A 24,386-nucleotide genomic window follows, 5' to 3' on the forward strand; every position below is an offset into this window, starting at 1 on the left:
CAATATGTAACTATTTTAGTGTAAAAACATCAAAAATTTAATACAATTATCAACAGAAAGACGTCTAGCATGCTAACCAGCTAGCCCCCACCTGTCCTTTCTCGTAAAACTACTCCAGGCTCCCAGTCTGCACCGCTAACTGCACAGCCAACTCAGCTAACGACAGTTAGCAGTGTAAGAAAAGACATAATAATATTTTTTTACTAGTTAAAGTTATTTTGGCTTCAGTATCAGCTGTGATGCTTCTCTGCTTTCAGCTGCGTTCTCTTCACCAGTACTCGTGGATATGATTTACAGATTATCCTGTGGCATGTTGTTCTGGTGTCGGCACACAGATGGAGAGATGAAGGAGATTTTCTTTTCACTTGTCATGCTGCCAGTTTCCGTCCTCTGCAGCAGCGTGGAAGTGGACTCAGGGCCACGGGGGTTGTGGGAGGCTCGGGGGTGGTGAGTGTCAGCAGGATAGCAGCACTTCCTCCTGGGAAACTGTCAAACACAAGCGTGTGGAAACCCCCCCATCGTCATCACCACCTCAGCCTCTCCTGCTCTCTCTGACGTTTGTTTGTGTGTCTCTCTCTCTCTCTGCCTCGTCGGTGACACAACAGTGCCGCCGCTCTCTCTTTTGTGTGTCTGTCGCAGATATAGGTCAAAGCCCTTCATGCTGCCACTTCTTAGAACAATTTGGTGTGAAGCACCGAAGCTAATGACTCAATTCCAAGCTGATGCGAGGCTATTTAGGCCATTACATTTCCTGTCCTTTGTGGGGCCGGCGAGCTTAATTCTGATCAACACTCGTTATCTGAGTGCATTAGCAGCGATAATATGCTGTCTGTGCAATCAAGGGAAGCAGATCTGGCAAGAACAGGTGATGATATTGCCTCTGGATGTTAAGCTACTTGAATTATTGAGGGATTGTGTTAATGTTGCTAATTAAGCGAGTCAGTACTCGGTTTGATACGATCAGCACGTTGTAGTTGATTAACGGCATCACGACGGATGTTTCTGCAGCGATTTAATAGTAAAGAATCCAGTTAAACAACAAAAATGAAGTCCACGTGGTTAAAATGAGTCCGCTGAATGGATTGTTTCGCCGGCCGCTGCTGTGGGAAGTGTCGAGCAGTGCAGCCGTGGGTTTCAGCCGGCCCGTATGGCTTTTCAGAGGAATTATAATTGGCTGGCTGTACTGTGGGTGATCCTGGTGAAGTCCTTTGTTGGCTGAGGTCCAGCGAATGTGGTGGAATGCAAGAGGTCGTGATCTTTCAGTGTTCATTGTCTGTGTGTGTGTGTGTGTGTGTGTGTGTGTGTGTGTGTGTGGTAGTAGTGTTTCTCACTCTCTGTTGGACGCTGCTATTGTCAGGGGAGGAATGTCTGTCAGCTGAATCACCTGACTAGACTTCCCTAATTTCTGTCCTCTGACAATGAGCCGCCCCGTTCTTCTGCCTCGTCCTTGTTTCACTTACAGTATTTGGGAAAAACCTCATCCAGAGCTGCAACACGCTGCAGAGTTCAGGGTTCGGTATGCTCGAAAGAAACTAGAGTATGTAATAAAAGTGTTGATACCCGCTGCACCCAAACACAAAGCACGCTACGAGCTGTTTCTAGAGCTGGGTATCGGACTTTGATACTTTTATGGCACCGTTATGTCATCCTTATCAGCGAGCCGATACGCATGGAGCGTGTTTGTTGTGCCAAGATCAAATAGTGAAGGTTATCGGCTGTCTCGATGCAGGAACAACATGAGGTCACGCCCAGAGACAGGGCTAAGTGCCTGTAAGTGTAATATGGGTCGAGGCAGATGACCGCCCACCATTGAGTCCGGTTCTGCTCGAGGTTTCTGCCTGTTAAAGGCAGTTTTTTCTCGCCACTGTTGCCAAGTGCTTGCTAATGGGGGAAATGTTGGGTCTCTGTAAATAAATTAATCAAGGAGTATGGTCTGGACCTGCTCAATTTAGAAAGTCTTTGCCGTAAGACGTTAATATCGTGATCGCCCGAGCTTATCGTCACCACAAACACGACTGGAAACTGTCTCAAGGTCTCCTTAAAAATATCAAGTGGCGTCACACTTACAAATGTTGAAACCGCTGTTATTGTCTTGAACTGCGGTCACCGGCTTGGCAGCCTTCCTGCCTGTAAGTCCTCCACCATCGCCTCCGCCTCCTGATGTGGAAGTGCTTTGCATCAGTGGTTTGCAGAAACGTAACCTGCCAACATCTTGTCCCGGCAAATGGGTTTGCTGAGAGGCAGAGCGGGACGAGTCGTCCCAAAAAAAGCAGCAGGATCCCTAATTCTGCATATCTGATCTCTCTCTAAGAACTCAGGACAGTCTGGAGGTCTTTTGCGGTGTTGCACTCAATTATGTAAAGAACGTACTGTGAAGAGAGACGTTCAGACTCTGCCTCCTTCCACTCCTCTGCACACTTGCTCCTGACCGACCCAACTGAACATGATAATTGTCTGTTTTTAGAAAAGTTGCTCGGCAGTCGGAGTGAAAGTTTCAGGAGCTGTTCGACGACCTGATGAGCACTTTGTTTTAACCAGACTGAGGCTTTTTACTGTCCTCTCGCTGAGAGAGTGAAACCCCAGCGCTGCTGATGATCACCTCGGGGACGTACATGCTGCGGAAATTTATTTTTTTGTTGCATCTAATGTCTCTGTCTCGAGGCCCGGAGGACGGAACGAGGGCGAAAACTGAGAACTGAAAATGCTTGCACTCAAAAAATAGGACAGGGGCCTAGTTTATCTAATATTTGTGTGTGTGTGTGTGTGTGTGTGTGTGAGTGTGTGTGTGTGAGTGTGAGTGTGTGTGAGCCAGGCATCATGTGTAGGTCAGCAGGTCCTGGTCCATCTGACTTCCCCTCCCATTTCCTGCTTTGTGTCCCAACAATTTTGTGCAAAATACTCTCAGTCCTGCTGCTCCTCACCCAGCCCAGGCACTGTGATGTGATGTCATCACGACAGCCGGGATCGATCAGGATCGATCAGGATCGATCAGGATCAATCAGGATCAGGATCGTAGCATTTTAATAATGTACGAGGAAGTCGGCATTGTTGTTGCTGTTATCAGGGCCAATTACATTCAAACAGCATTATAAATTAGACTGTTGCTTTCTTAAATTATTAACTGACCCAGAACTTCCCTGGTTCTGAAGAAGCGTCGGTAACAGAGTGATAGAGACGTTCTTAAAGGAATAGTTCCACATTTTTAGGAGATAAGCTTGTGTTTGCTTTGTCGGCGAGAGTTCGACAAGAAGATTGATGAAACTCTCTTAACTGTACATTCAGTATGAATCCATCAGGCGCTTAGCTTAGCCTAGCGTAAATAGTGAAGGGATTTTCCTCCTGCTTCTGGACTTTATGCTAAGCTAAGCTAACCATCTCGTAGCTCGAGCTTCATATTTAATGGACAGCTGTAAAGTGGTATTAATCTTCTTGTCTCACTGCAAACTATGTTCCCTTAAATAGAAATTCTTCCACCATATGCTAAAGTCGTAGTTTCACAAGAGAAATCACTTACGGGGCAAAATATTTAACTGTTTTTATTAAGTTATATGTTAGCAAGACCACAATCTTGGAGCCCATTGGCTACGATCAGATGACTATCTAGCCTCTGGGACAACGACATCTGGGTAACCGATAGCGATATATAGCCGGTCGTTGTCCGATCAGCAACTGAAGATGCAAGAAACGACATTTCGGCTCATGTCTCTCAACAGATTTCTGCATTTGAATCCAGATACATGAAAAGTGCAAAGCTAAATCTTCATCAGACGATAGCTGATGGGTTTAGCTCTCCTATTTACCTGCATGCAACCAAAGCCCAAGCTCGAACGGGAACCAGAACCAGAACCCAAATTGCGTCCCTAGTGATGTTACTTTAACTGACGAGACAATCTTGGTCTTTTTATCTCTGTTGTTGGTTTGAGGCCTCGTCATTACTCACTATCTGAAGGTCACACATTAGTCAGCCCATTTTCCTTTCATGAATATTCAATATTGTGTTGTTATAATCTGTTGTTGACACAGTAATTACTCTGAAGACTGCGGCTGTACGCTCAGTCAAGCACAGAAAAACATGTGATGTCGTCGCTGAAGGAAAACGTGCCTCGTTCTGTCGCTGCTCAGCACTGAAACAGTCTGTGCTGTATGTAGTGTAGTTTACGTAAGCTTTGGTATATTTATCATGTTGTGTTACTTTATATAACTGACGACATAAGATACTCTAATTGTAGCACTTAACGCAAAGATAAATCTGCTTTATTACCCAACAAACACGGACATCTGTGCAGGTTTCACACTTCCTGTCCGTCCCCCCGGCACTTAAAAAACAAAGAGCTTTGTTTAATAGCGTCACTATTTGTCCTCGACAACACAATATCCTCTTTTCATGTCTGGGCCACAGATCACTTCACCATCCAGCTCAGACAAGTTTCTGTTGAAAGCTTTTTATCTTTGCTATTACAGCGACCTAGAATGAAATGGGGATAAATGAACAAGCCGCAGACGTGGTATTCGATTACCGGAGCAAACACACAGTCTTAAGACACTCGATCCTGCCGCCTCAGTGGCTTCTCTCGCAGAGATTCCCTGAGATCAGTGTTTCAGCCGAGTGCCTGCAAACAGCCTCCTCCTCCAGAGCTTTGTGTTGTTGTCTTTGTTTCCCTCACGTTCAGATTTTCTGCGTACGTCAGCATTTTCTTCGTCAGACCGTCACTAATCGATCTTGCCTCATGTGTGCGAGACGAAGCCGTGAGAGTAAAAATGTGTTTCTCCACTTACTTTCATTTATTTTCCTGCGTTTGTTTATTTTTGTAATCTCAAATATTGGATTGTGTCTTCGCTGGTTCTGATTTTAGACCTGCATGTTTACTGATCACAGCTGATCTTACAACTGGATGCGTGAGCTGTTACAGTCAGCTGTGTTGTAGAAAATGGGGGAATTGTGCATATCAAGTGCTGAAAAAATCCATTATTGCCTCTGATTGCATTGGAAAAACACCAGCTCCCGTCGCCTTCCCAAGAAAAATCAATCCAAAATGTGTTGTTGTTGATTTCCATGCTCCTCGCCTCACCTCAGCCTCTCTCTCTGTGTGTAATCATATTGTAAAAACAGTTATTCAGCTTCTATAGTCGTCATGATGTCTTGTTTTTCTACTTAGTCCTGGTTTGAGTCATACACATAGAAAGAGGCTCTCGCAGTGTCGCCTCTGGCTCTCCAGAAGGTCATTAACCCCAATCTGTCTTTGTAGTGCCTCGGAGCCGGTAATTAGCATCACCTGATTGGCTGGATGGTACGGCCGAGGTCTGTACTAATAAGGCAGTACGTCCATCCTTTGTGCTGATATAACAACGTTTAAACAGGATGTGACGGCGCTGAAGGACGATCCACAGAGCCAGAGGTTTGTGACGGCGCGGTCTTCATCTGATTCTCCTTTTTCTTCATGGTTTCTGAAGAGCAACGATACGAATCTTCTGCAGGTCGCATCACATGTGTGTAGCTGCTTGAACTGGGACAAGTGGATTCACGCAGCAGCATTCCCCTCCAGCAGAAACAACAATGAGAGTCTGCTCTTTCATGGAGGCTGAGGGGAGGGGGGTTGGGTTTCCTTTGTTGTGGGGGGGGTGTAGCATCAAAACCACGACCCCTGACTCCCCCGAGGGGGGAAGGTTTGGGCTCCGGGTTCACAGAGGGTGCCAAGGAAATGAGGAGATAACGTTCACTGCAATCCAATGATGTGAGCGCAGGAAGACATTCATGAGGGCAGAAGTGATGAACAGCACATCTGTTTACTTCCTGTCAACTTATGAGCAGTGAGGTTGGAGCTTTTGTGCGTCAGTCACTTTGATTTTTTGCAACCTTCCCAGGCACCGAGTGTAAGAAAAGACCCATAGCGACCCGACGTTAGCTGAGCTCTGAAAGTCGGGCTAACCACACAAAGGGACTGCCCAACATTCAATCAATCAATCAATCAATATTTATTTGACCCAACAGTTCCCCCAGGAGCAAGCACTTGGGGACACTGCCGAGAAAAACCTGCCTTTTAACAGGAAGAGCAGAACCGGACCCAGTGGTGGGCGGCCCTCTGCCTCGACCAGCTGGGTTGCTAACGGTTATCTAAGACACTGAGGTGATTATTAAAATGATCAAAACACTTTACAAACATCACAGTCCATTGTCTTCTCAGGTGCTAATCAATCAGGAGGACGTCAGTGAAAACACTGTCAGATTATTTACGTATATACGAGTTGCAGCATTACGACGTTTGAGCTTCTCACCCTCGAGTGTGATGTCCAGGCAACATGGCCGCGGTGTGAATCCAGTCTGTTGAGGGCAACAGGGCAGCGCAACAGATTTAAAGGATCCTTCAGAAGAGGAGCCTCCTTCCTCCTCCTCCTCCTCCTCCTCCTCCTCCTCTCATCCATAACCCATGGGTCGTTTTGCCGGGACTTAATGGCATCCCAGCCGTGAACATGGGCAGGCCCAGCCGAGTGCACTCTGCCGGAAAGAGCCCGGGTCCCCGAGGGTGTTGACCCGAGTGTCAGAGCGGGGACGGGCGGGAGCGCCGAGAGATGACGGCGAGTCGGACTGCTCCGTTGGTGTTCAGGGGAGGAGGGGGGGGCGGCATTCGTTCGGCCCTCCATGTGGATTATATAAAGTGCTATGATAAACTTTACAGCATGTTAAACGTGGCAAAGAAGGAAACGTCACAGGAATAATAGTAACTGGCTGCTTTACGTTAAGATGTCTGGAGGGATTCTGTGTTCTGGATGTTGAGTTTTGCCTCGACTGCAGCACGTGGGTTTGTCCTTGTTGTTTTGTGAGTTAAGGTGGAATTTCTAGTCTTTGTGCGTGTCTTCTTCCTTCTCTACGTGACCTGACACATGTTTAACCCCGATCATGTTGAAGTAATGTCACTGTCACTGTCACACACACACACACACATTGTACACCGATTCCCAGCGCGCCCGGAGACCTTCTCCACCTCCGCACACAGCTGTCCACCACCTGCTGTGGAGCAGCCACGCTGGCGGAAAGACGCTTCGTATCGCTCAGCGGTGCGTTTAGCGTCACTGCGAGCTCGTGGAGTTCCTCCTCTGCTAGTCGCCTTCGGCAGATGTAACAGATGGAGGTGCTTTCCATCGCTATGTATTAATCATGCTCACTACTTGTGTATTAAAAATTGATTTTGTAATATGCTCAGCATAAGGAATGAGCTATATACCACTTTAACTGTCTCGACGTACAGCTCATCCTCCATCTCCTCTGTTTTCTGCCTGTTTCCATTCTGCTCCAATAAAGATTTTTATCAGTGGAGCTGTTCAGGTGCTGTTTATGCTCTTTTATAGATGAGGACTGAACATTTGGGGAAAATCTCAGTAGTAAATCACTGCAGTACGAACGTATTAGCAACTTATTCCTCTTTTCCTCTGTCCCTCTTTCAAATGAAGTCGAGTATCTCATAAGACTTTCTGTCGACTGAGGCAAAAGCAAACTTCTAGTCGTATCTCGTGTGTCAGCTCTACTCTGCCTCCGATTGGCTGATATTCTGACCCAAAACCCAGCCGACTTAACCAGTCAGAGCAGCCCAATCACCAGAAAAATGTTGGCAATGTACGTTTTCTGCAAACGACGGATGTGTCGAGACTTTACTTTATGTCGCAGTTTCGTGTTTCTTCAGGTTCTGTTTGCAATTTCATTGTGCGCCGTGCTGTTCTCATGGTCCGGTTAGGTTAAGGCACATAAAACCAGGTTAGGTTTAGGACCAGATCAGGTTGATGATTATAAATGACCTGGAACAGCAAACGAGACCAAACACCTGTGCTCGGGTCCGATCACATATATCACATATAAATGCTTTACCTCATCGTGATCCATCCTGCAGTCTCTCCGTCACTCGCTTCCTAAACAAATGCATCGTCGCCATCTTTACGACAACAGGCGCTGGTGTCGTACCGCTAGAATCAACAAAAACTGAAAGTTCCTCGTCGCCACAAACACGACTGAAGATGTCCCGACTTCCCGTCAAAAACATCTGTTCTTATGGTCGCCACAAATACGACGTGGAATTGTTAAAACGCAGTCTGAAAATGCGTTCAGCGGCTTGGCAGTTCTCGTTGAAGACACCTGGTTTTGTCGGCACAAACGCGGCTGGAAACTGTCCCAAAGTGATCCACTGGTTTCTCACTACAGCCACTGAAACACAGTCTTGAACTGTGGTCACTGGCTGTCAGCTCATACATGATTTGTGAAGATGTTGATATGATTCATCCTGACGACTGAGTCCAGACTGTAAGAAAGTTGGATTTATTGCAGGGTTTTTTTTGTGGATTGACATTTTGAATTACATTTTAACAATTAATAGATAATAAAATAATCCTTTAATTGAAAAAAAAACAGATAGATTAGCCAATAATTAATTGGATTACACTGGATATCCTTCATGAGCTGGCAGCTGTGCATTTTATCACACTCACACCGGGGCCACATGACACATGGCAGTGTTTGTGACTAACAGATGGCTCATGAGGTGCTTTTTTGGAAAACCTTCCTCTTGTGTTAACCTTTGCTGAGTTCACTTATGTGTCATCTCTTGATTTAGTTCATCCGCCGTCCTTTGAGGGCCGAGCGTACGGCTGATACGTCTTCTCGTCTCGCTCTCGCTCAGGTCTGTTCACTATTTTTGGGGATAAAGCGTAAAACGTTATGCAACGCTCCGGCCTCGGGGCGAAGACATCCAGAGAGAAACTGGGCCGTGGCCTGAGTAATGAAGAGACTGTGGTGTGGATGAGTTAGCTTTGCCTTTGTGTTCCCTTTTCCAGACCGAACACGCATCATTCAGGCGTTCGTTGCCCTCTTTTCTTCTCCTCCTTCACGTGTCTCCGCTCTGCTGCTGTCTCACTGTTTTCATGACCTACAGTTTCCCCTCCATCACTCTGCAGCCCCTCTCCTCCCTATTTCCTCTTTTTATCCTCATCTTCTCCAGATCTCAGGGAAAGCCTTTCCGCTCAGCTAGATCTTCCTTCCTTTTTTCTTTTCCCCCTCGTGCCGCTGCCTCCAGCCTCGTGCTCCTCCTCCTCCTCCCCACCTCCCTGTCTATAGGGGACAATCGAGAGGAAACAAAGCCGTAAAAAACAGCCGAGCCTCTTGAGTTAGGAACGAGTAAGTAAAGAGACGGGTGTTAACACATGGTGTCTACTTTTTTTATGGGAAACTACTCAGAGCTAATTCAGGTAGCGGTTAAGTGGTCGGAGCTGCCAATTTGATTGTTTCCCAGAGAGCAGCTGTACGCACGCTCCGGCCGCCTGAAAGATAAATGGTGTTTTTTAAACTTAATGGAAGGTTGGAGCACTTCAGAAGTGATGGTTACAGGATGGGGTTGTGGTGTGTGTGTGTGTGTGTGTGTGTGTGCGACCTTCCACTCGATGGATGCTACATAATTCAGAAGCCATTATTTTTTGCGCCCAGAAGAAAGGAAAGGACAGCGAGCGAGAGAGAGAGAGAGTGATAGACGGAGAGGAAAGTGGAGAGCCTCAAAAAGAAACCTTGGAATAAAAATGTTTCTCGAAGACAAAAAAGCATATTTGAGTTCCCCCCCGCAGTGTTTTTAAATTATACAACATGTTTTCAGGCACAAAAACAATCAAACTTACCAAAATAGAGATTAAAAAACACAGTTCGTCTCCCTCACATTCCCTCCTGGCCTCAGCGTTGTTCAGCTGCCAGGAGGAATCACAAGACACGAGGGTGCTCGGCAGCTTCAGCCGGCCCGTCACATGCTGCTTAATTCAAATTGGCTGTGTTAATTCGCCCCTTTCGCTCGCCCTCCCTCCCTCCCTCCCTCCCCCCCGCCGCGAGGGCGGCGACCAACTTGCACGTTACCATGACGATAGGAGAGGCTGGGTGGCCCCGACACAGCGAGCTTCTCCCCCACTTCTTCTTTATCTCCTCGCGCCCATCCCCCCTCGATATTACCCACCTGCGTCCCACATCTCCATCTCATTTACTGCGTTCACCTCAATTACACCCAGTTTACGCCGGCTCTCGTCACGCCGACCCCCCCAACGCCTCCCCGCCTTCTTCTTCTGCACCTCGTTGTCTCACCTTGGTGTCATCCATCAGTCTGAGAACACCCATTAACACATTTACAATCCCGTCTCTCAAACGCTCGGCGCCAAGTTTCCACTAATTTCCAACACCTGCTTTAAAGGAGCACCGGAGAATATGGGACCATTTAGGGGCCGGTGACCGCAAATGTGCTCTTCCTGTCCTTCGACACCTCTTTCTCTTTCTTTTTTCCCCTTTTTTTTGTCAGCAGATGTGCGTCCTGCTTCATGAAAGGCATGTAGCCGTGAAATGAGACAAGATGAGCCCAACAGATGGAGCGAGCGTAGAAAGAAATATTGATTTTGGGGGGGAAGGGTGCAAATGATATAAACAAAGATTCACGGTGCAGAAAGTGCAAAAAGAGCGAGCATCCAAAATAATCGCGTTTATTTAAACCTTTCAGTCGTGTTCCCCTGTGAGAGGCGCCGTGACAGATGCTATAAACATCTGTTTTCGAGGCTTTTCTGAGGATTTTTCAATTTACCTGCCTCTTTCATAGCGATCGTTGACATAATCCTGCAGATTCTTCTCCCGTTTTTTTTTAATTTAATCCCACTACTTGACTTGTGGGACTCACAAACATCACAGCGTGAGAGCAGATGGCTCGGCACCAAAAAGATTTCAGACAAACTAAAAAAAGGACACGTTAAGAGGGGCCGAGCTTGAATAAACCCATCTGCTCACAGATGGATGCAGAATTCATTGGAGGCTGTTAGGACGGCTCTTGTTGCTATTTTGGTCACAGCGCTCCATCTCCTGCAGGAGGTGGGATGGAGGCTAAAGGAGGAGTAAGCGGGGAAGTCGACGCGGAGATGTACGAGGAGGCGTCCGCTCTCCGGCCTCGTTTCTTTGTCCCGCCGCAGAAACATTCATTGTGTTTGTTAGTTTTATTACCACGATGACTGTTGACACCAGTGTGAGTCTGTCTGGACTCCGTGATGAAGCTCTTCAGGAGACACGAGCAGATGATGAGGGGAAAAGCTTTTTAACGGTGATTTATCGAGACTGTCGTTGCTGTCGGCACGCAGCGCTGGAAAACATGAATTAGCAAAAGCAAATTAATGACTCGGTGTGTGTTATGATTGGCCACTTAATTTTGGCTTTCACTGCAGGCCTCAGAATAAATGCTAATGCTGCTCTCGTTAGCCGAAACACAAGAATACGTCTGTGTTCGCTTGTCGTGGAGTTTTTTTCTTCCCTCGAGTGGCCTCTTCGCTGGGAAGACCTTCTTGTTGGATCCTCTGTGTTCATATGAAACTGATCATTATCTGAGTTATGGAGTTACCAGATGATTGGAGTGGTCATGTCAACACCACAGTACGATATTCTTCTTTTTGCTTTATCGGATTATGAGAAATCCAAGTTTTTTTGCCCAATATTCTGCTTTATCCGGCACATGTACACCGTTAATCCGGTTTCCTTCGGTCTTTTGCATCCGTGTAAAAAACGTAAAAGAAACCAGATGTTGTTAAAACTGCTGCTCACATGCACAACGCGAAGAAGGAGAGCGTTATTTTGCACGTTTTGCAAATCTAATAAATCCCAGACGCCATGATGAGCGACGTCATGTCGACAGGATGTTTAGAAAACCTGTTTTTTTCCATTATCGCATCACTAAAGTGCATTTAAACACATCACAGCCTGATTATTCCCAGTTATCAGATTATTGTCGTCATGTAAATGTGCTCATAGCTAGCTCCCTGTAAAGCTAACGTAGCCTACCGTGAGTGTGTTAGCTGACATTTAAGCTACATTCTCTGGTTTTGTCTGTGAACTTCAGTCATGTGTGAGGTCCTGGAGAGTCGATGCTGTCGATGCACAAGAAGGTTTTGGTTTCATATGTGTTCAGTCATTAGCAAACATGTTTAAAATTTCTTATTGTCTGTGTGAGTGCACACGATTTCCTGTAAATATATACGAAGTCAGTGTTTGGGTCATTTTAGGAAAAGTCATCGAGTTTCACGTTGAAAGATCATTGAGGGGGTTCTGGCGGGTCATGTTTGACCCTCAGGACCACACAAGGGTTCATTAGATATGCTACATACTGTACATGTGTGTTATCTAGGAGCAACATTGCATTGTCTCGCCTTTAACGGGCCGATTTCCCAAATAATAAAGTTTTGTAAACCCTCTGGGAAACGATGCATTCCAGGACAAAATGTTTTTTCACTGCTCGAGGCCAAACAACGAGCTGCTTTCTGTTTCTGACTTGTCACCCCCTCCCCTCTCCCCTCTTTCCTCCCTGCAGTCGCTCATATTCCTGGGCTGCGTGGCGGCCGCCGGGCTCGGCCTCAACCTGCTGTGTCTCGCCATCTACCTGAGCTGCCTGTGCTGCTGCCGCAAAGATGAAGAGGAGGAGAGCAAGAAGCCCAACTCCTGCTGCGTCACCTGGTCCGCCGTCACCGCCGGCCTCATCACATGGTGAGAAGAAAAATCAAGACGAGATGTTTTGACTAACAGCTGATTACAGTGCACACACACACACACACACACACACACAGACACACTGTCGCCGCTGCCACTCTGTGTTTTCCCATTTTCTTTATTGGTCGTTCAGTATTCCTGACGGCGAGCTGTAAGTGGCCGAGGCTTTCTCTGCAGTCTGTTTCTGCACATCCTGTATCCCCACATGACAACTTAAAGATATTAGCTCCTGTTGCATCATCTCTGTATGTTTGTCTGTTGTCACATTCATATTCTCGACTTGTTCCCGGTCTCTCTTTCAGGGTCGGTCCACCTCTCTTTTTAGAAATACCCTCAGCTTCTATTTGTAGTTTCTGCAGATGTGTCGGCTGCTCATTTCCTTCCTTTTTGATGAGATCAGTCTTTGATGTGTTTCTGCCAAGACTCCTTTTTACCTCTGTGAGACAGCGATGTGGTCGATGTGGATGAAATCTCTCTGAAAAACCCTTTTCTAGACTTTTGTATGATTTGTGGCTCCAGGTGTAACGTACAAAGGAGTGCAACTTTTTTTGATATTTGTACGAGCGGCGTGTTCCTCGAACATCAGTGTGGATGTGGCCTCGGGTTTGAAGGGGGGATCATCTTTTAATCCAGTTTTTTCCTCTGGCTTTAAACACATTAGTTAGCAGCATCCTGATGCAGGTGTATCGTGAATATCCTGCTGACGATGGTCGAGTGTGATTGTGCATTTTCTGCCTGCAACGTCCAACCTGCAGACTAATCGCCTTCTACCTCTGGTAACGATGCGCCAACTGACTCTGCAGAAAATATGTGAAAGTGACATTTAGGAGGAAGGTCACTGTACAGAGTATAATACAGGGAAATAAAGATGGCAGACAACAAATCTCGAGCACTATGCCTCTTCTACATACCTCTAAGTCTTAATAGGATTACACCGGTCTTGAAACTAAGTGCAGCTCAGACATTATAATGGGTTTTTTTGAAACTCCATTAACAATACTTGTAAATAACACTCACCTCAGCTGAATGCTCGCCTGAACCAGCAGACTATGAAAGTTCATCAAGCGCAGCCCCTTTTAATGCCGCTTCTATAAAAAGCCTCTCGTATACATCGTCGGCTGCGTAATGCAACCCAATAACAGAGAGCAGGTTACTAATGGTGAGTGAAATTACACTTTTCATTAGTCCCATTAGTGCGGAGCAGGAAAAAATAACAATCTGCGGCTTCGTTATCGCGTCTGAAGTCTTAAATGATGAAGATGAGGCTGTTACTGCCTTCATTTCTGAGATGATATCTGACCGGGTGTGTGTCTCCCCTCAGACTGACAGTGAGCAGCGTTGCATTAGATGTGATGTGTTTTGGCTGCAGGCTGCTGGAGCTCATCAAGTCTCGAGTGAAGTGGAAACTTTCCTGATCTGAGACGACGTTACGTTTAGCGGCGGTAAAGATTAATGATATCGGGGTATTTTAGCCGTTAGCTGGTACGCAGACGACCTGGAGCGGCTCATTATTTTTACTTTCCATAACATCCTGTGTCAAACAATCACCTCAAACATGGAGGATCCCCTGAAGATCTCCTCTCACAGTCTTTTTATAAAGACACCAAAAACATTTTCAGCACTTACATCACCAGATAAAACCTATTAAGTCGGTCAATGAGATGTGCTTTCTCCTCACAAAGTAGCTAATTGAATTTGTTGCCAGAGGAGCGGTTACCTCTCAGAGCCATGTGACAGTCATGTTAAGAAACCGGTGGCTGTTATTAAATTAAGCCTGGAGCATTATCGCACATCTGTCTTCCTCAGAAGAGGCTCATTGTTGAGTGGAAACACGGCGGTGTCAGTAAAATGTCCTGCAGACTGAAAGCTTCTGTTCTGAACCATCTGTAGGTGAATCTCAGTAATTATTTACATCCGCTGTCCTCCTCGCCCACAGCTGCTGGATGCAGTGTGAGAAATTAAAAAAAGAAACATACAAACAACTCATCCAGAGTTAAATATTCAGCCCGCTCCATTCAAAGCTAAACGCTCGTCGCTAAAAGCACGATGTCAAACACTCGTGCGCGTCGAATAACCTTTGAGTCACCGGAGCACTAATCGCAGCTTCACGTCGCGCATGTTTGTTCAGCGGTTTCTCTGTTTAAGAGGGATGCAAACGGCTCCTGCTCCCACCCTGTCGACCCGCTCTTCATTATGTGATATTTAATCATTCATGTACGGTTTCTCAAGACGTCATCTCGCATTAAAGATGTACGCTGCAAAGTGAAAATAACAGCTGGAAGCAGCAGCGAGGGACCGTGGGAACAGTGGGCGCTGCTGCGTGAGGACATGAAGTGTTTACAGTCGAGGCTCGCTGACGGATAAGATGCTCTCGGAAGAACTTATGAATCGATGCCTTTAGGTTTGAAGGAAAGGTCTCTCCGCCTGAAGGCTTTTTGCTTTGAAAGACTGACAGTAGATATTTTAAGTTAACAAGAACAGGAGGGCATCAGGCTGACTGTGACTGTAGATAGTAAATATAATACCCAGAAAACATTGCAACCACACTTTTCATGAATTCTGTCCTGTTTTTTTTTGCGCATTTTCAACTTAAGCATCTAAAAGTGGGGTTGAAATGTGAGAAATTTGAAAAAGTGAGGAAAGAATCGCAGAAGTGTTTTCATTCTCGGCTGAGATGCAAAATGTTGTGTACCAATAATTCACATGAAGTGCAGGAGAAAGACTTTTCCCATCAGTGTGTTACAAAAATGGCAGTTTGTCTGATGCAAAATATGTTAAATGTAAATGTGCTTTTCTAGTCTACTGACCGCTCACAGCGCTTCACAACACTTGTCACATTCACATGCTGATGGCAGAGGCTGACATGCAGGGTGCTAACTGCTCATCAGGAGCAATGTGGGGTTCAGTATCTTGCTCAAGGACACTTCGACATGCAGCTGGAGGAGCCGGGGATTCAAACCAGCGACCTTCAACGTCATCAACGACCGTCTGAATATTTTTTCCCCCCCGCATGAATGTTTTGCAGCGGTGTGCCTACATCAAGATCCAAAAACCTCCGCTGGAGAGTCAAACACATCAGATCTGCGGACAGCGATGGAAACACTGATCAAACTGACACGTGAACAAACGTTTCCGTCTCGTGTTCCTCATCATTTTCAACAAGTGCTCCTGTAATTAATCCATCTTGTTGTGACCTCCTGACTTCTGAATTGGACGACCGACTGGAGAAATAGCGCCACCAGCTCCTTATCCTTGTACAACATTAGCGGGTTGAAGCGCACACGAGTTCTTATTTTCCTTTTCCGATGGCCAAATATACAGTACGCCGAATCACACATCACACAGTTGTTTTGTTTTTAATCTGTCAGAGTGTCCGGCAGTCGTCCCGTAACGCTGATGTGTTGGAGCACGTCTAAAGATTGCACGCGGCCTCGACTTGATAAGCTGTAGGACTTAATGTGGTGAGATGAATGAAGTGGGGGAAACATCCAGCGGGAAATCAAGTCTCCTTCATGTGATTCCCAACTTTGATTACGACGGTCTCGAGGATGTGCCAGAGCGACATCCCAGAGGATTTTTGTGTTTTCGGCTCAGAAACAGGAAACTGGCTTCATTTTCATCTCATCAGTCCAGATCCTCTCCCTCCTCTCGCCCTCACTTCACTCCTCACTATCTCCTCTTTTATTCCACTTCCTGCTCTCCATATGTTCCTGTCTCCGTCCTCCATCCCTGTCTCCGTCTCTGCTTAAAGTCTCGCCGTCCTCCGCTCTAATTATGTTTGACAGTGGCTGCAGCTGATAGGCCGTGATGTCCATCCCAATTAACAGCGGTGAAAGCAGAGCAGATGTCACTCAGCTGTGTTTGCAGGCCTGCCCGTGGTGTCGCTCATTAACTGTGTGATTATAATGTAGCTGGTCAGAGTGACGACATGTGGACTGTAACAACTGGTAGTTTGGTTTACTGTAATATGACAATCAGAGACGGCAGGAGCCTAAAAACCTTTTTTGTTCAAGTTATTGTCCTGTTTTGCTCCACTTTATGATTAAATACAGTATTTCAAAAGCAGGTTGTTCAAGGTTTACAGCACAAATACAGTTGAAAGTCTTAATCGTCCCTCATCCTTAACATTAATCACCAAGGCGAGTTTATTTGTAGAGCACAGTTCAGACACAAGGCGACTCAAAGTGCTTCACAGGGGCGAGAAAATTACATTAAAGATGTTAAAAACAAGCAGGAAGACGTCAAGAAACAAAACATTAAAACAAGTTAAGAAATAGGAAAGTAAACTAAAAAAGAAGAGGTTTAAAAGAGACAAGACTACAGAATAAAAGTCTCAGTTCATATTAACTGAACGCTGCTCCTCCATGTTGAGTTTTGACTCTGGGGACTGAGAGCAGACCTGCACATGACGACCTCAGAGGCCTGGACGGTTCACAGCGTAGCAGCAGGTCAGAAGCTTCACAGACCAACAGCAGGATGTTTAAATCTCTTCTTTGACTGACGGGAAGATCAAGAAACCAGTCAGTGATCAGAGAGAACAACCGTGAGACCAACACTCGCGTCTGCTCGTACACAATAACACAAGAAAACATAAAGTATACAAATAAAGTGCAGAAAGAGGAAGCGTGTTGTTTTATACGAGGTAAACTGAGTCTGAAGGCTTCTGCAATAAAACCCAGCTTCTCTCTGTTTGTTCACACGAAGGCGTCGCAGCAGAAACAGTGTTTGTGTGTGATCGAGGCCTCGTTCAGTATTTAGCTGCACAAGGGATTCTTATGTTTTGTTGGTAATTTGAGAGTTAAACAACACCGTGCGATCACTTTTTTTCCTTCTGTCTGGATAAATGAACAATTAAAATCCTGAAAACATCGTCAGTATTCTCAGATGTCCCCCAGCAGAGACTCTCACACACTTCTTACGATGACAACGGTGTTTCCACCGCTCATGCAAATAGATCATCGTTAGCGACGCTGTTGAAATATTTATTTGTTTATTGTGTTGCGTCTGTTGCCAATCACAAGAAAAGGAAGAGAGCTCAGATGTTTACATGATGTCCTCCATACGATGCCCACAGTACGAGCAGTAACAAACACACCAGCAGTCGTGTTGTAAACCCTCATTTGCTTCTTGTTTCGGGGTCATCTATTTTTAGCAGCTGACGATTTACAACCTGTTTTTGCATCTCGGCCCTTTAAAAGAAAGGAGCTGTGTGTGTTTTATGTTATCGGACTGCTGCCATTTTGGGGCAAAAATCTCAGATATTCAAACATGTGTGAATGTATTCAGAGTAGCTGAGGGGCATTTTTCTTCCTCTGCAGGCTGAAACTCCTCGGTCTCTTTTCTGAATTTACGTCAATGTCCTTTTATCCGTTTTGTCATTCATCAACCTGACAGGTTGGACTTTGTGCTCGGTTCATGCCTGCTCCGATCTACGATACTCTTTCTCTTTGGATTAGAGCGAAGATATTTCAAAGAGCGGAAGAAAAAGAGAGACGCTCTCTCTCTTTGCACAGGACTCTCTGTCCTCAGCTTCCTTATATTAATTAGATTCTACCCTTAAAATATTTGCGTGGTTCAAAGAAAAATCCACATTTTTCTCCCGGCTACTGTTAGTCCGATAGTTTTCTGAGGCCGTGGCATTAAAGGAAATGAAAGGAGAGAAGCTCCTGTGGTATGTTTTTCTTTTGTAGGTGATGTTTTTGAGTCGGGAACAAGAAAAACATCCAGCAAATAAAATATATATATGAGTCACGATCAGTGGATTGTTATTATATGAGGGTGCGTGAGGCAAAGCTAGCGTTTCTTTTATTTGCGTTGCTCTTTGTGTCACATCACTCGATACAAACAGACGTATACGCTGTCTGCTCGTATCGCCGTCAGTCCGTCTCTTTCCTCGTGCGTCTGTCGCTTCTCGTCTCTCCAAAAAAAAAGCCAGAAACTTTCATGTCTGCTCTCTCTTTAATGCATCTGCTGCTTCCCTTCTCTCCATCAGAGTTATGTGTTTTAAACCTGCAGAGTGGGTGGCTTACCTGCAGGGGGTCAGTTAATGAGACTTTGTCCTCGTTGTACTCATTAGGAAAATAGCCCCTGTTGTTCTGCTCCACCTGCACTCAGCATCCACAACCACAGTCAGGCTTCACCAGACTTCAGCGGTTCCAGGCGCTCGCCGCAGGAAGCGCCGGTGACTGTGGATTTATAGCCGCTATTTTCTACTTCGCACTTATCCGAAGCATCAGGGAGGAGTCCACAAGGTTAAGGATACCGCTCCCGGTCTCAATTAGTCTGACTCCCGCTTACCTTTCTTTTTTCCTTTCCCTTCACTTTTTCATGTGATAGCACAGTGGTGGTTTGTAGCAGCGATTCCTAACCACGGGGGCATCAGGAGGAGCCTCTGCAGTTGCTTTGGGGTCACATGGAAATATTGAGGAGTAGAAATCATAATATGAAACTCAAACTGAGTCAGATTTAACAGAAAGAGAGAAAACTAGCTAAGATGTTTAAAGGTGCAGTACGTAAGAAGTGGCCACCTTGCAAGTACATACTCTAAACCAGTAGGGGGTGCACGTGCAGCCGGCGGCCTGGACTGGGAGCTCGGAGCAGTGGTGGAGTGTTGTTGTTGTTGAAAACCGCTAGCACAGGACAGGGCTAGCTGGTTAGCATGCCACAACATCAAACTGTTATTTCATCACAAGCTGTTGATAATTTTAGTTAACTTTTTAATCTTTTCTTACATGTAACACCTTTAAAGTGACGGCGAAGATGTGAAATAGGTCAAACTTACGGCTAAATGGTAAAAATATTTCACGCCAACTAAATTTAATGCATAAACGGTTTAAATATAAAGCTAGAACAGGTCACATGGTTAGCTTATAGTGATGCATAAGTGGTGAAATAGCTAAAAAATGAGTGGACAGTTAGTTGAGATGGTTAACAGGCACGTGGTCTAAATAAACAGTGAGATATCTATAAGTGGATTATGGTCATTAAGCTGTATTGATGTTTCATGGTTTATTAGATACGGATAAGTAAAGCGGCGCCGTACTCAGAATTAATGAGGTCATAAAATATTGATCCACGATAAAAAAGTCAAAAAAAGCCACATGCTGTATCCGCTCGGCTCTCTGGGGCTCGATTCATCGCTGGTTTATATTAACTGATATTGATTTTCAGATGATGTAGTGAGTTCTGTGTCAATCTGAGCCGGCGTGTGAGGCAGCAACACAGCGTGATCCAGTACAGTGAGGCTGATACGTACAGTGGTGAGTGTTGAACCATCTCCGTGGTCGTTTTGGAGGCTGTAGGTCGTGTTTCTGTTGCGTCATGTGGAAATATATACATAAATAAATGATAAACTAAAGGAAAATTGTGATTGCAGATGCTCGAAAAACAAAATATTGGTCTGGAAATGATGTGATTAGTGTCACTGGATCTTAAACCAGTTGAAAAACGGTGCTCTGGTGGAGTTTCAGACGTTTCTCTCACATTAAAACCGTCCTGGAGGCTCCTCGACACCACGCTGAGATACTTTTCTCTTAATTCATCACCCATGTTAAGCTGAATCAACACTCCTGACATTAAATGCTTCATAAAAATAGGATTTACGGCGGCGCTGTTGAATTGCGTTGGACTGGAGGTGGTGCACTTGATAAACTGGTGACTCACTGCACAGAGAGTTTCCCCTCAGGAGTGCTAATCCTCGTCTCCTCCTGAGTTTTACAGATGCTGACTGCATCTGACGACATCGTTGCACTTTTCCCCTGAAAGTTAATGTTTTATTTTGTGAAGTAATTTCAGGAATTCTTCATCTAGTGTAACGCAGCGGGACACGCTGGTGTTTTACTGCATCTAGGCGATGCAAAAGTTCTTGTAGGGACGGAGGGGGTCGGGTGACGTGTTAAGCATAAAACAAACGCTACTATTTTGCTAACGTCTCAGCTAAGTTGCTGGACTTGGTACCGCTCCTCTTGCATCAGTACAGGCTGGCAGGGTAGGAGCACGGGCTAACAGCAAACGTTAAATTTCTTAAATTCTCTCCTGGCGACTGGGCAAACGTCATTGTAACAGAACCATTGCAAAGGTAAAGCACGAGAAATCACCACAGCTGAAGACGGCATGTTGGACAAACACCAACAACGTAAGCTGATGACGACGCGGTGTGAAGTGAAGGGTTGTTTTATTTCCTTGTAGCTCTGTTCTGAGGGGGGACTTGAAAATAAGGTCTGGAGGTAAAAAAAAAATGTAAATGGGATTCAGTGATTGTCTTCGCAAGAGAATTTTCCTCGACATTATGTTCCTACGTTTTATCCACTTGTGGGCTTTGTGTAGAGTCGCAGCTACTTTCAAATCTCATCGTACGGCGGCACAATGCTGCAGCACTTTGGGGACAAAAGAAGCTCAGACTACTCAAGAGTTTGAGTTTATGATGCGATTATTGTGTTTGTGCTGATGCTCCGGCTGAACAAATGAAGTCCTTGGATGACTGAATATGCAAAAGAGTTTTTTTTTCTCAGGTTGTGCACACACACATTATCCTAAAACACTGTATTGTATCATTTCTGGTTGTTGACAGAGATGAACACAGAAATCCAAACAGTCTTCTTGCAGCTTCAGCGCTCGATAGATTCAGAGTATTTGTTCTGCCGGCTGTAGTGAAAACATTCAGCTCTTCAGGTGTCAATCAAGTTTGGTTTGCTGCACACAGATTTTAAGTTTCAGTCAATGCTTCTCTTTATGTGTTTCTCGTGTTGTCTTTTGTTGCCGTGTCGGACATCTGTTAGACAAATGTGCAGCACAAAAAAAACATTTTATGGAAGAAGCACAAACGCTGAATGAGTCTAATTTTATCTCTCCCACAACAACCTTAATTGTCTGTGAAGTCTCCAAAATGTTCCCCAAGACACACACACGGCAGCTCTGCCTCTGCAGCCCGCCATCACTCGCTGCGTCCGGATGACTGTGTTTACCGTCGCAGTTAACCGTTGAATAGACAAACTAGCATCTTCTGCCTCGCTGCAGGGATTGTCCCAAAGTGCCTCGTTACTTTTTTGTATTTTATTCCTGGCATGGTGAAGAAAAAAAAAAAAAAAAATGATGATACCGCTTTATGATAATGTCCAAATGCTCGGGTTGAAAAAATATATGAAATATTCATAAAAATGTTTGTGTAGGTGCTGCCGTCTGTTGTGCCAACACTAATTACAGGTTGGAAATGTCTGCCGCAGGATGCCGCGACGTTTAAGAGCACAAAGAAAATCCTTAGTTTTAAGTTGTTATTTTAAATGCGGGGAAAAGGTTCAAACTGCGGCTTTAGAGGCTGAAACTTTGAATTCGGAGATTTGGAGAGGACGTCGCCTCGGACAAACGGGATTTACATGCCAAGCACCGTTTGCTGTTGTACTCTGCTGCTCTCATTAATTTAACAAAGGCTTACCTGTCATGTCCCTGTCCCCCCCCCCCCCCCCCCTCCCCTTCTCTCTGCAGCGTCGCAGTGGGTGTGGGTTTCTACGGCAACAGTGAGACCAATGACGGCGTGTACCAGTTGACCTACTCCCTGTACAACGCCAATCACACGCTAGGCGGTGTGGACAGTCTGGTAGGTGAAACACAGACCTCATGCATCAGTTTTTGGGTCAAACAGGAAACATCTGGTTCGGTTTTTTTTTTTTTGCTATTTCATGAGACACTTTGTAGATGAGAGACCTCATCTTAGCTAGAAACAAACATCTCTGAGTGAAGGCTTCAGACAGCCTGGGCTGTGATGTATTCACACACACAAGAAGACACACTGAAGAGGAGAGGAAAGCCCGGAGGACTCAATTTGGTATGCCTTTAAATGTTTTTTATGGTCTTTTTATGGCTTCTTACCGCCGTTACACAAATTGACAGCCTCTCCACACACACCAAACAGACAACTGACACACAAACACACACTCTCCCTCCTCCCTGCTCCACCGTCTCCCAGCCGCCGTGGCCTCGGCAGAAACAAAGAATCGTCTGGTGTCTTTTCTTGCGCTCGCTTTAGCTCAGTTTGTGTGCGTGATCCTTTTTTCTATTTTTATCTGCCTCACTTCCCATCGTAGAGACGCTCGTCACGCTGTCTCGCTGCTGCACATTTCACACTAATGACAAGGCATTCTTCCTCCGTTTAGTCACGAGTCAAACGCAGAGAAGTTAAAGCAGTTTGACATTTTTCTGCCTCTAGTTCTTTTTCCCACCACTGTTCTTTTAAAAAGTAAAAAGTTAATTACCTGTCAACACTATCCGTTAAAGCACTTCACAGATCGGCTTGGCAATCTGGGGATTGTGCCGTCGTCCAGGCGGCCGGACTTCAGTTTGACTTTGGACCAAACACACTGTTAACGCAGTTGACAGCGTGACATCCCGATGACCAGAGAGACCTGAATTATGAAGACTTGCCCCCGAGACTTTGACGAGACCTGTAAAGTGATTTGAGATTTGTGCAGACGGCCTCGACACGTGTGAACTGGCCTGACAGTAAACAGGAGACTTGTGTAGATTGACTTGGGAGTTGGCTTCAGATGTGTGTTAGTTGACTTGACACCAGATTTAAGACTTGTTCAATTTGACATGAGACTTGGCTCAGGATGTGTGTAAAAAGACTTGATATTAGACTTGAGACTTGACTTGACATCTGTGAAGACTGACTTGAAACTCAACTTGAGACTTCTCTAGACTGACTTGAGACATTTAAGATTATCTTGAGACTTGATTTAAGACTTGAGACTTGTATAGACTGACTAGAGATCATTTTGAACCTGTGGCGAACACGTCGTCAGGCCTCTGTGTTGTCTGTAACCTCAGCCGAGCGTCGCCGCCTCGGCAGAGTGCGACCGGCGGCGCTCTCGCGGTGATGTCGGGTCAGGCGGAGACCCGCGGTGACTTTGTGTGGAGGAGAGGGGGATTAGGTCTCCATCTGTGTTAATGGAGATTAATGTGGTGGTATGTGAGCCACTTAGCGTGGTGACTTGACATGGCCTCAGTAATAAACTCTTTGCTGAGAGGGTATCGAGCCCTCAGCTCGCTCGCTGCAGCTCTGTGCCGGCACTTCTTCTTACGCTGATGATGAAGGAGAGCGGACTCAGAGTAGTTCTGAGCTGATTGGCTGTGATTGATTATAAATAATTTAAGCTGGAAACATGTAAGAGTTCTGATTACTGGTGCTGGAAGGTCAGTGGAGCTGCCGTAGAGCGTCAGTCGGGATTAGTTCTCACGTGACGTGCATTAACCGCTAACATGTCAGCCTTTTTGATTCACTTCATGTCCCGCATGTTAAGCTTGTATCGGTTAACGCACAGTGATAGAAACATCTCTGATAGTATTAATCATTCACTGATTGCCTGCTGTTAGTCCTGTAAAGCACTCAGAAGAAGAGCAGAGAAATCATTAACATAAAGCTCATGTGAAAGCTCGTCGGTGTTTTTCCTCGGGGATGTGTGAACTCGTGTGAACGAACACACAATTGGACATGGTGGCTTTTTATTTTAGCATCTCGCATGTGTGAGTGCACTCGCCTGTTTGTGTATGTGTGTGTGTGCATGAGTGAGTTCATTGCACGCAGCTATAGACTGTTAAGGAGTCCAGTTCTTGAGCAGGACAAAGAGCCCAGTGTGCCACACACGGTTCCCAGTCTCCCCCCACCTAATCAACCATGAGCCCGGGAGACAAAGCCATTTGACGGGGGAAGAACAAGGAGCAATGCTAGCCTGTCTGATTGGCAGAGTCAGGATTGAAATCCGTATTGAAATCGCTGACAATGAAGGCCTCACTGCTGTTTGGACCTCACAAATGCCTTTTAGCCCGGCTCCAAGGGAGTTTATAAGTGAGTTCGCCTCTAAAGACT

General features: G+C 45.6%; 1 protein-coding gene across 2 annotated transcripts in view; it reads left to right on the top strand.

Moving 5' to 3' along the window:
* Positions 1–24,386, top strand: part of ttyh2 (tweety family member 2) — a 59,442-nt gene that overhangs the window by 2,303 nt on the left and 32,753 nt on the right. The window contains exons 1-3 of one of the 2 annotated variants that reach the window (XM_073490365.1): positions 7,072–7,127; positions 12,351–12,523; positions 22,007–22,118. In XM_073490365.1, coding sequence (XP_073346466.1) covers positions 7,122–7,127; positions 12,351–12,523; positions 22,007–22,118 — 291 coding nt within the window. In that variant the 5' untranslated portion in view covers positions 7,072–7,121. Of the gene's footprint in view, positions 1–7,071; positions 7,128–12,350; positions 12,524–22,006; positions 22,119–24,386 lie in introns of those variants that run through there. The other variant, XM_073490364.1, reaches the window with a different exon arrangement.

Source organism: Pagrus major, chromosome 20, assembly GCF_040436345.1.
Source record: "Pagrus major chromosome 20, Pma_NU_1.0".
NCBI lineage: Eukaryota > Metazoa > Chordata > Actinopteri > Spariformes > Sparidae > Pagrus > Pagrus major.